This window comes from Zootermopsis nevadensis, unplaced genomic scaffold (assembly GCF_977971745.1).
Source record: "Zootermopsis nevadensis isolate Lab colony 2312 unplaced genomic scaffold, Znev_1.0 Znev_ptg000029l, whole genome shotgun sequence".
Classification (NCBI taxonomy): Eukaryota; Metazoa; Arthropoda; class Insecta; order Blattodea; family Termopsidae; genus Zootermopsis; species Zootermopsis nevadensis.
Window position 1 is genome coordinate 3,119,621 of NW_028259161.1, and position 14,103 is coordinate 3,133,723.

At 36.9% G+C, this 14,103-nt stretch overlaps 1 protein-coding gene across 1 annotated transcript in view; it reads left to right on the plus strand.

Annotated features, from left to right (window-relative positions):
• The window catches only part of LOC110827331 (G protein-coupled receptor dmsr-1), a 101,466-nt gene extending 88,476 nt beyond the window's left edge, over nucleotides 1-12,990 (plus strand). The window contains exons 2-4 of the mRNA XM_022058918.2: nucleotides 1,981-3,734; nucleotides 5,309-5,640; nucleotides 6,689-12,990. Coding sequence (XP_021914610.1) covers nucleotides 3,112-3,734; nucleotides 5,309-5,640; nucleotides 6,689-7,062 — 1,329 coding nt within the window. The 5' untranslated portion in view covers nucleotides 1,981-3,111 and the 3' untranslated portion in view covers nucleotides 7,063-12,990. The remainder of the gene's footprint in view (nucleotides 1-1,980; nucleotides 3,735-5,308; nucleotides 5,641-6,688) is intronic.
• Nucleotides 12,991-14,103: the final 1,113 nt, after the last annotated feature.

Below are 14,103 nucleotides of genomic sequence, written 5' to 3' on the forward strand. Positions count from 1 at the left end.
TCGGCAAACTTGGCTAAGAGTTTTCGTTTCATTGTCAGTATCACCAAGAAACATCTGGAAAATACCTTAAAATAGGCCATGACAGTTTCCTTCCATATCCCGCCATATCTTTCATTCGACGCTATGCACAATCTGAACAAAGATAAGAAAAATACCAACGCACTAACCAGGGATCGAATCTGATGCATCAAATATTTCACCAACAAACCCATCTGAAACATTTCAATAATTCAGGAAAAATTTGATGAAAGGTCAAAAGTCAGTGTCCATTCTCGAAACCCGATACGCGAATTAACAGTTTATAAATAATCTAATTTGAATATCGATACGTACAACGCTTGTTGCGGACCTAATGCCTTTTTGCCACAGTGCAACACCACTGTTCACTGTGCGTTGATTCCCGTCCTCGTTTAGTAGCAGCTAATTAAATAATTAAGATAGTTTACTGTGCTGCAGTACGAATAAATATGTATGCAAATGTGTTCAACGCAGTTTCTTTCGTCTCCACCCCACAGAAACAGATAAAGATTATTGACCCAAATTCCAGGCAGTTTTTATAATCAGGCTTCTCAAAGAGCTGACAGGTAATAACATGAGCTGAACAGCTGCACTGAAGGTCCTTTTCGAGAAGATAACTCTAGCTCAGGTAGTGAAGAAATTCCGCGCCTTTATGGCTCCAGAAGGTTTATCACCGTGTTCACTGGAGCCCACTATCGGGCCAGAAAAGTCCAGACTACACTGTTCCACTCCAGTTTCTTAAAACCAATTTTAATAGTATCCTCCCATCTAAGTCTAGGGCTTCCGAGTGCTCTGTTTCCTTCAGACACTTCAACAAAATTTTGTACGCATTTCTCATCATCGCTCATGCTACATGCCCCGTCCACCGCACCTTCCTTGGTTTGATCATCCCAGTAATATCTGGAGGACAGAACAAATTATTGAGCTTCACATTATGTAATTTCCTCCAACCTCTTTTCACTTCAGCCCCCTTATTTTCAAATATACTCCTCAGCAACCCTTTCTCAAACACCCACGATCTGTGTTCTTCCCTCATTATTAGAAGTCACATGAAACAACAGGTAAAATTGTACTTTTGTACATTTTAAGTGACATACTAAATGACAATAAATTCCGAAATTCAAGTATTCTCTGAATATAATCTGCCCCAAAGCACTTCTTAAATACAACTTTGATCTGATACCATTCTTTCCAGATATTTCTACGGAATAAAAATAGACTGCAATAATCGATTACGACTACTGAATTGCAAATGCTCAGGACATGGGCTTTGGTGTTACCGGTATCAAACCTATGTCTTCCAATACAACTTATGTATTAATTATTAAATGTCTCACTACAATCTGATGAACCCTGTGTTGTCCACAATTTCTCGCCCTCGACATTGGTAATGCTACACCGGATCTGACGTATGTATCACGTGCCCCATTTATTGATTCATATTGTTTGAACAAGCAAACATACTACACAATGTACATCAACGTAATAATCTTGCGACTAACCAAGATGATTAGTTTAGTTGTGTAATGGTGCACTGTATTTCAAGAATGTCTCGTGAATGAATGTTGATTAAATTTAATATTCCGGTGACTTGCAAGTTACTTCAATTTATTGTTATCAGATTACTTAATTTACAAACTGTTAATTAAATTCTGAAACGCACTTATCACAAAGATGTTTTATCAGTCTAATGGGAAGAATATGACTTGTTTCGGGACAACGGTCTTGATGTGTACCCATGAGACTGCGACAGAGGATGACAAGGGGTCACGGGACGTTAGTTTAAGATCATGTGTATCAGGTATTTTGTTTCCGCGATAAAGGAAGATGCCGGAATTGGACATAACTTCTGTCGTTCTGCTGGTAACAATATTTCATTCCCCTTACCACCATATAGGCTACGAACATCAAAGGGTTAAACGTCGCGTCATACTAATAATATTTTTCTTTGTGCCTTTACAGGTGTTCCTGAAGTGAATGAAATACTGGAGGCCAATGCGGTAACAAATAATTTTTGAAGAAGACAATGAAGTGTGTGCCCGAACTCTTTAATTGCTTGAGATATTGTGATATTCTTCAGAGAATATTAAATTGCTTGAAAAGTGAATTCTGAGTGTTAAGTGGTATATTAAAATTTACTGGCGCTTCAGGCAAAATGTGTGAATTTGGTTTATACACAATAAAGGAATAGAAACAAACTTGAAATTAAAAGAACGGCGCCTATTAAAAATCTAGAAGGAATATTAGTGAAATGGAAGTGTAAAATGTTTCATTCATGAATATGTATATGATTCTGCATTGTAATTTGGAAGTTTCTAAGAACTTTGCTTCTGAATACTATTAATCTCGGAAATTCGGTCAGAAAACTTTCAGCCAAATTTTATGTGCACAAACCTTACTGAATACAAAAGCCAAATGAAACAACATTTTCTAAACTTCTATCTATTTAAAACAGTTTTTACCTTCCAAATCAATGAAAGCAAGACACGGTTCCATTTTTTCAATAACATAAATTTTTTGTTTATGTGCAAATTTCAGTGTCGTGTTACTTCAGTTGTTATAACGTCTATAAATTATCAACTGTGGATGACATACGTATGACATGTACACAAATTATCGTCACATTTCAAATTTTATAAATCACTTCTAGAGCGTATTATCTTCCAAAGACTTTAATCTGATGCTACAACTGTGTGTTTCTATGGCCATGTAAACCTTTAAAAGATTTTTAACTCGTGGGTGTTTGAAATTCCTTGTAAACTATAAGTGTAGGATAAAATTTATACATAATTTTGAACCCTATCTAAAAGTCATTCCAAACAGGGTTTCCTTGCCCTCCAAATTTAATAAGACATCTTGTGACAGAATATCATTGCTAAGAAGAAAATTACATAAAGTTGTGCTGTGTTACGATGTACGTTTATTACATATTGTCTTTATGTAGTGGAAACTAATAGCTGAAGCAAACATGAAAGGACAGGTATTTGAGCAACAGCTTTTGGCCGAACTATTCAATTTCGATTGATTCTCGTTGTTTCATACTACCTATTTAAGAGGAAAATTTGGTCATGGAGAAATTCCAATAAAGCGAATATGAATGCAACTTCAAGACCACTATTGAAACATTCACGCTACAGTTTAGCGCATTTACTAAGGATACTTTTCATTATGGATAGATTATCTGGGAACTCTGCGTTCAACAACTCACTGGCAGATTTGAATGATTTGGAAGAAGACCTCTTATCATCAACGCTGCCTGAAACTCAGTCTCTATTGGAACAGTTCAACATCACTGACATCGAGAAGATTCTGAACATGTCGTCAAGGCCTGTCTCTGTCATGACCCAGTGTTACTGCAGCGGTCCTATGCGGGAAGTGTTGGTGTCGTATAAGTCAGTACACGGCTATTTGAGCCTGATCGTATGCATATTTGGCACCGTGGCCAACGCACTGAACGTGGCAGTGCTCACAAGAAAGGACATGGCCAGCGCCCCCATCAACAGGATCCTGACTGCTCTTGCCATTGCGGACATGCTCGTCATGCTGGAGTACATCCCCTATGCATGCTACGCATACCTGGTGCTACCTGGGGAACTCAACATGCCCTACAAGTGGGCAGTGTTCGTGCTCTTCCACTCTCATTTCACACAGGTGCTACACACTATCTCCATAGGTCTGACGCTCGTGTTGGCTATCTGGAGGTACATCGCCATCAGGTAAGGTTATTAAATGTTGAGGTATCAACCGCAAAGGCTGTTTAGTGTCAATGAGATGAGAGGATAATAACCAAGATGATTTTGAAAGGATTTGGAAGGAAGCAGCAGAGGCTTATTTCTAGGAATTATAACGGAAACTAAGACAATCCTGAAAAAAGTTAGCCGCTGCCATAAACCCAATCTAAACCGGATACCTGCTTAATGCAAGTTATTCAATTGGAGGTCGCTGTTTGGGATCGCTTTCACAGTCGTTTCTACACGTTATTTTATTTAAGAGCAGAAATTGCGAATTTCCTATCCCGTTTCGTTATGTTGCAGAGTTCAATGCTGCTTTTCTCAGAACAAGACAAAGGTGTGAAAAACACCATTGGTCCTGGCTTCTGTTGATTCATCTCATTAATTTTACGCGTTTCGCGAAGAGTAAATATATTTGTGACGCTACTTCACAAAATTTAGTTGCTTAAATATTCATTATTCTGGATCGTTGCGCGAAGTTAGATTTTTTTTGGCTCGAGTTGACATACTTTGTTGACGGTATAAGCAAATATATTTAATAAAATGTCACATTACGTGGCACACATGCTCGTATGTAAATATTTCCTCTTCATAATCTATACTTGCGGAAGAGTAGTAACGCAACTGTGGATTAACATATATGCCTGGTCTTTTACATTTAAACCGTACCTCTGTTGCTCTCACTGTAAAACAATGAGAATGCGAAGGGCTCTGTTTTAAGCCACCGCTTACTCAGAAACTGAATATTTCACACAGAATTAACATGATAATGTATCTTAGTGACTTTCGCTGTAATTAATCTTCCAGCCTGTTACTAGTTAAGATTAAGAGAGTCTTACAACACACTTCTATGAGCTTAACACAAAGCCATTATGCATCTGTCTCAAAACTCAGATACTGTACCGCTGGAAATCAAATACATATAGACCAACGATGCCCTGTCTTCAATCTGAGAAACCAAAAGATTTGGCAACGTATTCACAACGGGTACAAGCAGCATTATGCAAAATGACTAATTATGCGATGCGGTTTCATCTTTGAATAGATCGGCTGTTCAAAAGTCACTTGTTAATGTGCGTCCCGAATAATCATAGCCCTCAACAAGAAAACTCATAATTATTTAGTCCCGGACAGCAAATTTCAATCACAACGAACGAGTCTACGTTCCATTCGGTCCGCTTACGAAGGTGTTCGACTAAACTTTGGGCGCATAACCTCGAAAATGACTGACCACCGCTTTTCGGCAATCCGCTACCCCTCGTTCAACATATTTGTATGTATATCTGAGGATTATAAATAAACTTATTTAACCCAAGGTAAGGTTGCGTAAGACCATACGAAATACCAACTAGCAGGTGGCGTTCTATATTTGTATTTGGGAGTTGCACAGTTTGAACGTCTACCCGGTTACAGACAATCCTGAAAGGTTTTTCTTAATTTTCTTCAGTCATAAAAATGAATTCCGGTGTAGTACATTGAAATTATGACCCTGTACTTCCAAAGCGACACCTATTCATTCAGTCTGGTCCCGAGATGTCATGTTCCCCGAATGATTGCAGGTTCCCACAGCGAAGCCACATCCTGTGTTCCGACAAACGGTGTAACATGGCGATTGGGATCGGCTACACGCTACCCCTGCTGGTCTGCATCCCCTCATACTTTATGTTTAAGATACAGGCGACAGTAGTGCTGGAGAACGATCAGTTGATCGTTTTGTACCACGTGGGATTGAGTGGGGTCGCCAAGGAGGACGACGAACTGCTGTTTTGTATAAACTTCTGGATCTACGGCATAATTATCAAGTTACTGCCGTGTGCGATTCTTACAGTCATCAGCTGCTGGCTCATCAAGGCTCTCTACAAGGCCAACCGCAGGAAACAGGCCCTCAAAGGCAAGTTGTCTCTCTAATCAACACGCTCTTTCACGTGGTCCACTTACAAAAGTAAAATATTATTTTACGCGGCCCTTACATCGAAACATTCGACTATCGAAAATTACAGGACTTTTATAACTTCTAAAGAAACAGTTTAAATACCAGATGACAAAATGAGTTTGGAGTCCTCCCGCTATAGTTATTGCTAGTGTTGAAATAATAACTAACTGCATGAAGCACTAGGCGCTTGGATCTATCCTGAGTCAGATAAATCCATTCGACATTTTTGTACAGAATATTTTACAGTGCGCACTGTCTTTGGTCATTCGAAAATTTGGACTTCAATTTCGAATGCCACACCATATAAGACCAATGTCCGCATTTTCTGTGTTTTGGCTTTTGTCCGATCAGTTATGTATATATATATATATATATATATATATATATATATAAAAGAAATCAAAATTCCTAAAGTAATTCTGGTTCTTCTTCTAACCCTATACAAACCACCAACTTCCAAAAGCTCTTAATTTCATCCCTGATGATGGAAGCTTTTTATCCGAAATGTTGGGATCTACTTACAAGTCCACAAGGCGTCACCTCCCATAAGACTAACATCGTCACAACAGCTACAATTCACTGCATAATGCTTACGTAATCATTCTAAATGCTGAATACCGTGCCCTATTATACGCGTTTTTCCTTCTCGTGAAAGTGTGCTCCGGATCAGAAGTCAGATTATAAAACTGATCCGTAAGTTTGAACATGCCCCAGGGACTGACAAACAAGGACGTACAACATGTCGTCGTTCACGAAAAGAGTGCCTGTACGACTCCACTGACGTAAGCCACCAGGACCACAAGTCGTCTCCGCAGCAATTAAAAATTAATTTCCCCCCACCGGAAATCGAATTTCGGTCGTAACCAGCGGTTCACCGTTACAGCAAGGAGCATTCACCCTTCTGAAACAAACGTGGATGTAAATTTGGGATTCAAGACGGCTCTGCATTGCGCCTACGCAGAGGTGCTGCACAAAAGTTGTTGTCATTGCTTTACTCTTTTCGCAGGGCTCAACAACTGCAATTCTGCAAGCCTGTTGTCTTCCGAGAAACGAATCGTATCCAAATCTGAGAGGCGAACAGACAGGACCACAAAGATGTTGGTGGCCGTCCTCATGCTGTTCCTCATCACAGAGTTCCCACAAGGAATACTCGGGCTCCTCAGCGTGGCGCTGGGAAGATGTTTCTTCAGGACATGTTATTATTTGTTCGGTGAAGTAATGGACATATTGGCACTTCTAAACGGTGCCATAAATTTTATCTTGTACTGTTCAATGAGTCGCCAGTTCCGAACAACTTTTGCGCTGTTGTTTAAGCCTAGAATGTTGACAAAGTGGTCAACACCTGCTTCACAGACAGATGTTCAGAGTACGTATGTCTGATACAGACCTAACGGTGCAATCACTTTGCGAAGTTTCCTAACACTTTCGAGTCAGAGAAAGATTCCTACAGTGTCTCAGGATTGTGTATAGTTAATTATTTGTCAATTACTGACTTACACATCGTGAATGCATTATACAGCATGTCTCAAAAGTTCTTAGACATAGGGAATAATGAACTGCATTACAATAAAACAAAAATATAGTAATTTCTCTTTTCCTTATCTTCCCAAATCCATCGTGTGAAATAAAACACAGTTTTTACGAAAATTACTAAAAAAAATACTGTCACAGCAAACAATACGTAAAAGAACAGATCTATTTCGTGGATACTATAGAATATTTCTTGTTTTAGTGAGCATTTAATATGCAAACAAAGACATTCATACTCAATCCCTGTTTCATGGAAGTTACATGACATCTTTTATAATCAACTCGGTTTCAGAACCTGGATCTTGAATACGGTCGATTCCTCTATAAAATAAGTGTTCTCAATTTATTATATATTTTAGTAAATATTCTGCGTAGATAAACTTACAATATGCCCGAGTCTCTCCTAAATATGCGTATTAGTTTATGTGTTACCTTGGATTATACATTAAAGACAACTCGGTAGTATTACTAATATTTGTATATAATATTATAATCCCAGGCAATATTGGTCCAATATTAGTATCAGTGTTCAGATAATAAGATATTAGCTCAATGTATTATATGTAGAAAAACATAAATTTTACATATTGCATGTCACAAACGTGTTACGTGTGCAAACTGTCAGCGATCACATATATTTATATAGGCCTGTGAGGTGCATAAAACAAAATGCAAATCTTTCAAAATGCGAAAACCAATAGTGTTATTCACATGGAATTACATTCTTATTCGCCCAGTTACACCGGTTCAAAGTCCCTGGTTACACGAGATAATTTAATAAACGATTTTTATTTTAATGCTTAAAGTCCGATTATGACAAGACTTGTACAAATTTATTGTCAGAGAGAGACCTATCAGTTATTTATTTGCCCAGATTTGTTTCATTATCCATAATTAATTTCATCATCAATATTCAATAAACCCAGCAGCAAACTTAGAAGTTTTTATAAATATTAATATTTCAGGCCCTATTTCACAGTCATATATATACATAGTTTTGTATAAACTCCACTGTAGTATACTTCATTATCCCAATGTATTCTGCACGCCCTGCCCATCTCAGTCTTCTTGATGCGATAGATAAACTTAACAAGCGCGTTCGGCAGAAGGAATTATAAATGAAGATGGTTGTCTTCTGGGTTGTTGCACCGTGTAGTCTGGTAGAAGTTTACTGACGTTTCAGAGGTCTTTGTTACCTCCTTCATCGCCTTCTGCCAGAATACACGGCGCAACAAGCCAGAATACAGCCATCTTAAGACTCACAGCCGTGAAAATTATGACCACAGCGGACTATTCCCTTATAATAAATAGGCATTAAATTCACATGCAGCTATTCACGGTTAGCTGATACTGACAGCGTCAGTCACTCTGTCATGCTAAGGGGTACGGGTAGTTATCAGCCATCAACATCTGCCTGTAAATGTAACAGCTGCGACAGGTATCAATTTTAGCATTCTCCAGTCCGCAGATTAATAGGGCTCCATTGTACAGGCTACAGCCCGTCCGCCTCTTCATCTACTTTTTAAGAAGTATTTTCAGATTAAACTGAGGTCTCAAACTCAGTCCCCACAGCGTAGTTAAATACACCATAAATAAATAAATTCACAGTCAATTGTGTTTGACTAATAAACCGATTGAATCCGTATTATTATTATTATTATTATTATTATTATTATTATTCTCTTGAAATGCTTTACTTAGCTGATAAAAATTTCAGTCTTTCATTACTTCTATAACACCCATTTTAATATTATCATCCCATCTACGCCTATGAGCACTTCTTATATCCCCATTCGGGCAATAAATACATCTCCCGCCCACTTCACCCGATCTGATCAGCACCCCTACTAATATTATGATAAGAGGGTAGGCCTCATTTAATAACGCAACTTTTTCTCGTCTTTTCAATTCCTCTTTCCTAAACCCGAATATTCTCCTCGAATCTTTCTGTCTAAAACAGAAAATATCGATATGTTGAATGCTCTAATCAATTTGACTAATAATTAAACACATAATTTTTGTTAGGAAAATGTATAAAATATACATGTGCTGTCGAAATGCTGGAGTTTAATTCAACCCTGAATACTTGCGCGTTACAAGCGGGGGCGAAGCGTTCGTATTAACAGCGGCGGCCGTGTTAGCCGGGCTAACAGGGTTAACATGAAGGCTCCGCCTCTGATTACAAGTTATATCATGCCACGGGCAAAAAGCGAATAGGAGCTATTTGTGATAAACGGCACAGCTCATGCCAGTAATTCGACAATAGACGGATCAACAGAGCTGACCTTAGGTTAATCTTACGCAGCGACGTTCCTTCCACGCAACATCTCAGCAAATCAGAAAGAATTTTGGCCTGTACATAATTGCACAATCCTACTAACACTGTAACAGCAAACTTGACTTGGAAAATTCAGAACCCAGTGAAGTGATTGAACTAAATATATCAATTTGTAGCATTTATCAGTCAATATATGTGAAGGAGTACAAATGAGTTTTGATTTCCTATTGTGAATTTTGGGACAGCACCAAACACATCTCTGCCATAGGGTAGGATACTGTTGTACCACCTTTTGTATTTTTGTTCATTGACTACTCGAGCAAAACTGTGCACAACCAATCAGCACCAAATTCAAATGCTTGTTACACAGCTTGGACGAAATATTAAGGAGTAAATGCAGTGTGTCTATCTCAGTACGTCTAACGTGAGCATAAGAAAACATCCTTCCTAATAACTGCACACAAACTATAGTTAGTATGAATGTATTTTATTGTAAATAGACAAATATATTTTTATTGTGTTGAGGATATTAGTCGCCGTAATGTGTGAATGTGCATTTATAACAGAAAATAAAACTGTTACGATGTAACTGCTGTATTTTAACCACAATGTTATTTATAGCACGAAGACGACACATCGTATATAACTAATTTCTCTGAAAGTTCAGCATTTTGAAAGTAATAGTAAGACTTGGATGTTTGTATATGTTATTAGACTAAACTACAGGGTATTCATTAATAATAACGGTGTTCGATTTTTATATATTGTGATCAAATAGTCAAGAATATAAATAATTAACTCCCCTTCCCTCCGTCCTCTTTTACAACAATAAATACGATGTTAGACTAAGTTTAACATTTGACAGCCCTAGTAAATAATGGTAGAATTTTGATTACTATTATATAGACGAGTAATTTAATATCCCGCACAAATAAATAAACATTACAAATTCAATTTTATAAACATAAGTGCATGATGTGATTCGTTGTACTCTGTGTATTTTAAAGTTGTGTTAAAGATATGTATTCGTAAGCGTATTTTAAGAACAGTGTTTATTTAAACGTTAAAAAAGTACGAGTAAGTTATGTCGGCCACATTTCTGTAGAAAACATTCTTCATAATTTGTCTTATGTTTTCTGCAACGTAAATGTATTAAAAAATCCATTGACTTAAAACAGGGCTTAAACCGTTACTGTTGTTAAAATGCAAACTTTGATAGATTTATCAAATTATCTCGCTGTTACTGGTGCTTCGATAAAGTGTTTTTTGACAAAACACACTACTGGCATTTTTATAAGTAAACCACTTTCTAGCGTCCTTAATTGCTACAAAACGTTCCACACTAAATAAGAACTCTCACAGTGTTTTATGCATTACGGCGTCTGTGCTCAAGAACGCAGAGCGGTAAATTTATGAAATGTGATTGAAACGTAGATAGCATATTCAATAGCTAAATGACATGTTTTCTTTAATATAGCTATAGTAAACAGATCGGGAATAAACTACTATAAACGAAATAGAATACAATACACACAATGCGTAATTTAAAAATACTTAATATCAGGCTTCTAAATCAGTTGGAATATGATGAGAAACTGGTTATTTTTTGTAAATATTTGTGCAATTAAACTCAAATTTTGTGGTGAACGGCAAATATATATGAATTTATTTAAACCTTAATGCTAACCACATTTATTTCATATTCCAATTCGACTTTCAAGTTCTGAGACTGGGTAGTGTCGAATACGATACTAGTCATGTTAGTTTTCAAAATGAACTAGTGTAGAAATTTAATCGTGATCTTGATCGCGATGAATTTGAAAGTACCTGAAGCAGCTTGGCTCATAACAACGACACTGAAGACATGCGATAATATAAAATTAAATGTTGTATTTGTACACGAAACAATTCGGCGGTAATCCTTTCAAGCAAGCTCATCAAAAATAATATTTAAAAAAATTCATTCAGTACCTCAAGGAAAACAAACAATTCCCCATTATAAAGCTCCATTAGTAACCACCGTCCTTTAAAATTCAAAACACAAAATATCAAATACCCAATGTGTGGTTTCACAATAATTTACTTCCAAAGGAATTCAATGCTTTACTTCATAAGAAAGTGAATGGAACTTTTTATATAGAATTCACTTAATTTTCAGTCAAATTATTGCAGAATTAAATGCTTTACGCCCTAAGAAAGTGTATGGAACTTTTTGTTGGATTCAGACAGCTGTAAAGATTGTGGAATTATTAAGTAGAAGCTGTAGTGTCAGGTATAACACAAAATCATGTAAAATCCAGAATATTTTTTCCGGAACAAAATCATTCTCTCTCTCTCTCTCTTCTAACCTGAGCAAAACAAGCATTAATAGTGTCTTGCATGAGAACTATTACAACCGTTATTGTGGTAGCGAGCCATTATGACAAAGTAAAATTTTGCTACTACTGAGTGCATGGACACGTCATGATCATACCTCCTCGGACTTGATGAGTTTCAGAGTACTTTAAACATTTTTGATTACAATGGATAAATTTTAAATGATTATTAGAGAGTCAAGAAAACAACCAAACTTTCTCCTCACTGATACTAACAACATAATTCTTACGTCGGTGTTCTGATTCGTATTACCTTATGTATAAGACTGTAACACGTGTCAAAAGTTTCTTTTCTGTGCAAAAGTTTATAGGTTTCCCCAGTTTTACCTACTTTAGAACATACAGTACTACTGTACAATATATGAGTTTTATGTTCAATTTTTCTTCCTTGTATTTAGCCTTTCTACGGAACAGACTTATGCACAACAAAAATATTTGTTTTAATTACAGTTCTTAACTGCAGTGGTTCCACGGAACTGAGAAAATGTTATCTCCTGTCTTCAGTCACACTAACTGGTTTACAACATACATTAATCAGCGTATGTACCGGTACGTGGTATGGTCTTGTCTTCCCACAGCATGTGCATTACACAAACAAGATTTTTCAAAGTACGAATACAGCCTGAGTATAAATTCTGAAGATTTCTGTCTTGTTTGTTAACATCGGCCAGACTACACGGCGCAACAACCCAGAAGACAGAAATCTTCATACTCACCGCTGTGAAAACCTTAAACTTTACAATTGTACTTCTGTTTTAACTGATATAGGCACACCGTTCGCAGTGTCATTAAATATGTCACCTGCGATTTTGAGACACACTGTAAGCCGCTCACTTTCGTTCGTAACTCTGTCATATATATAATGGCATCTGTCAAGTCTGTGTTTAGTTCATATACAAAGATGGAGAAATATTATTAAAACGGTGTGTTATATTATTGAAGAAATGTTTGAATTCACTTTGAAATGAGCCCGGCGTGAATTCACGGTTCTTGAAATAAGCTAACTCATAAGTTGCCAAGGTGCTTATTGATAAGATAAGTCTGTTGGTAAAAAATTGAAGTAGTTTTCAAAATATGTATGTAATAATATTGTACATTAACAGAGTATTAAAATATGTAAAAATATTTGTGATTGAATTATCATCGCTTCCTAATATATTTCAAAAGATAATAAATATCCCATTTACAAGGCCTGTATTACATAATTATGTCTTTGTTGTGCCAACAGACAATATGTCGCAATAATAAACGAGAATAATTAGCACAGAATATCCTTCTTCCAGCACTGGGATTCGGAGAGGTGTTAAAAGTCCCTTATCGCGGGAAGCAAACTTACATGTGGACGGATTTTATAGAACGACCTGAGTAGCGGAGAACACGCAGAAGACTGATTGCATTCATTTGGATCCAGAAAGAAACCAGTGGCGGGCTCTTGTAAAGACAATGGAGCGGGCAATTTATTGACTGGATGATCGACTATGAGCTTCTTAAGACAGATTGTTCCATGAAGTTAGTCGGTTAAGTATTTACAGATATACAAATCCATAAACTCCTTCCCTAGTATTATTGAATCGTCTTCATGAAATACTTTACTTCGGCTCGAGCTGATCAAACCCCATTGTTCTACTCAAACCACAGCACTTAAATTAGTCTCTCTGTATTCATTTCCCTGCCCAATTTGATATGAGTTTTACGTCTCCTATATGTGTTTAACTTCAGCCACGTGTTAACTACTCGTATATGTTCCACGGGTAGTTTACTCCTCGCTTTTGTCAACGTTTTGGTAACGATACATTACAGACTCCATATGTATTTTAATTTATGAAACATATAATGTTAAACAACTATTCTGTTTCAGGTGTTCTTCTGCAACGAGGATAATGAATTAACACTTAATGGGGAGGTGATGCTCGGTTGACCTTCCTTCCACGTGTTTCGTATTGGCAACATTTAACATTAGGAGTCTCTACTAAGAATTGCCAGGAGAACTTACTTTTTGTTTATATCGGTGAAATACTGTGCAACTCTTACTTTACAACAATCTCAACTAATATTTTATATAATTTCTCAGAGGTGGTTCACTGTGCGATAAATTGATGCAAGGAAGAGAAATGGAAAATTGTTCTTCTTGTATCATTATTCTAATTTTGCTCATCAATTAAAGTTGAGTACGCTACGTGTCACACTGATAGATGAAGCTTCTCAAGGCGTGTGAATTAAGTCTATTAAACGCATGAC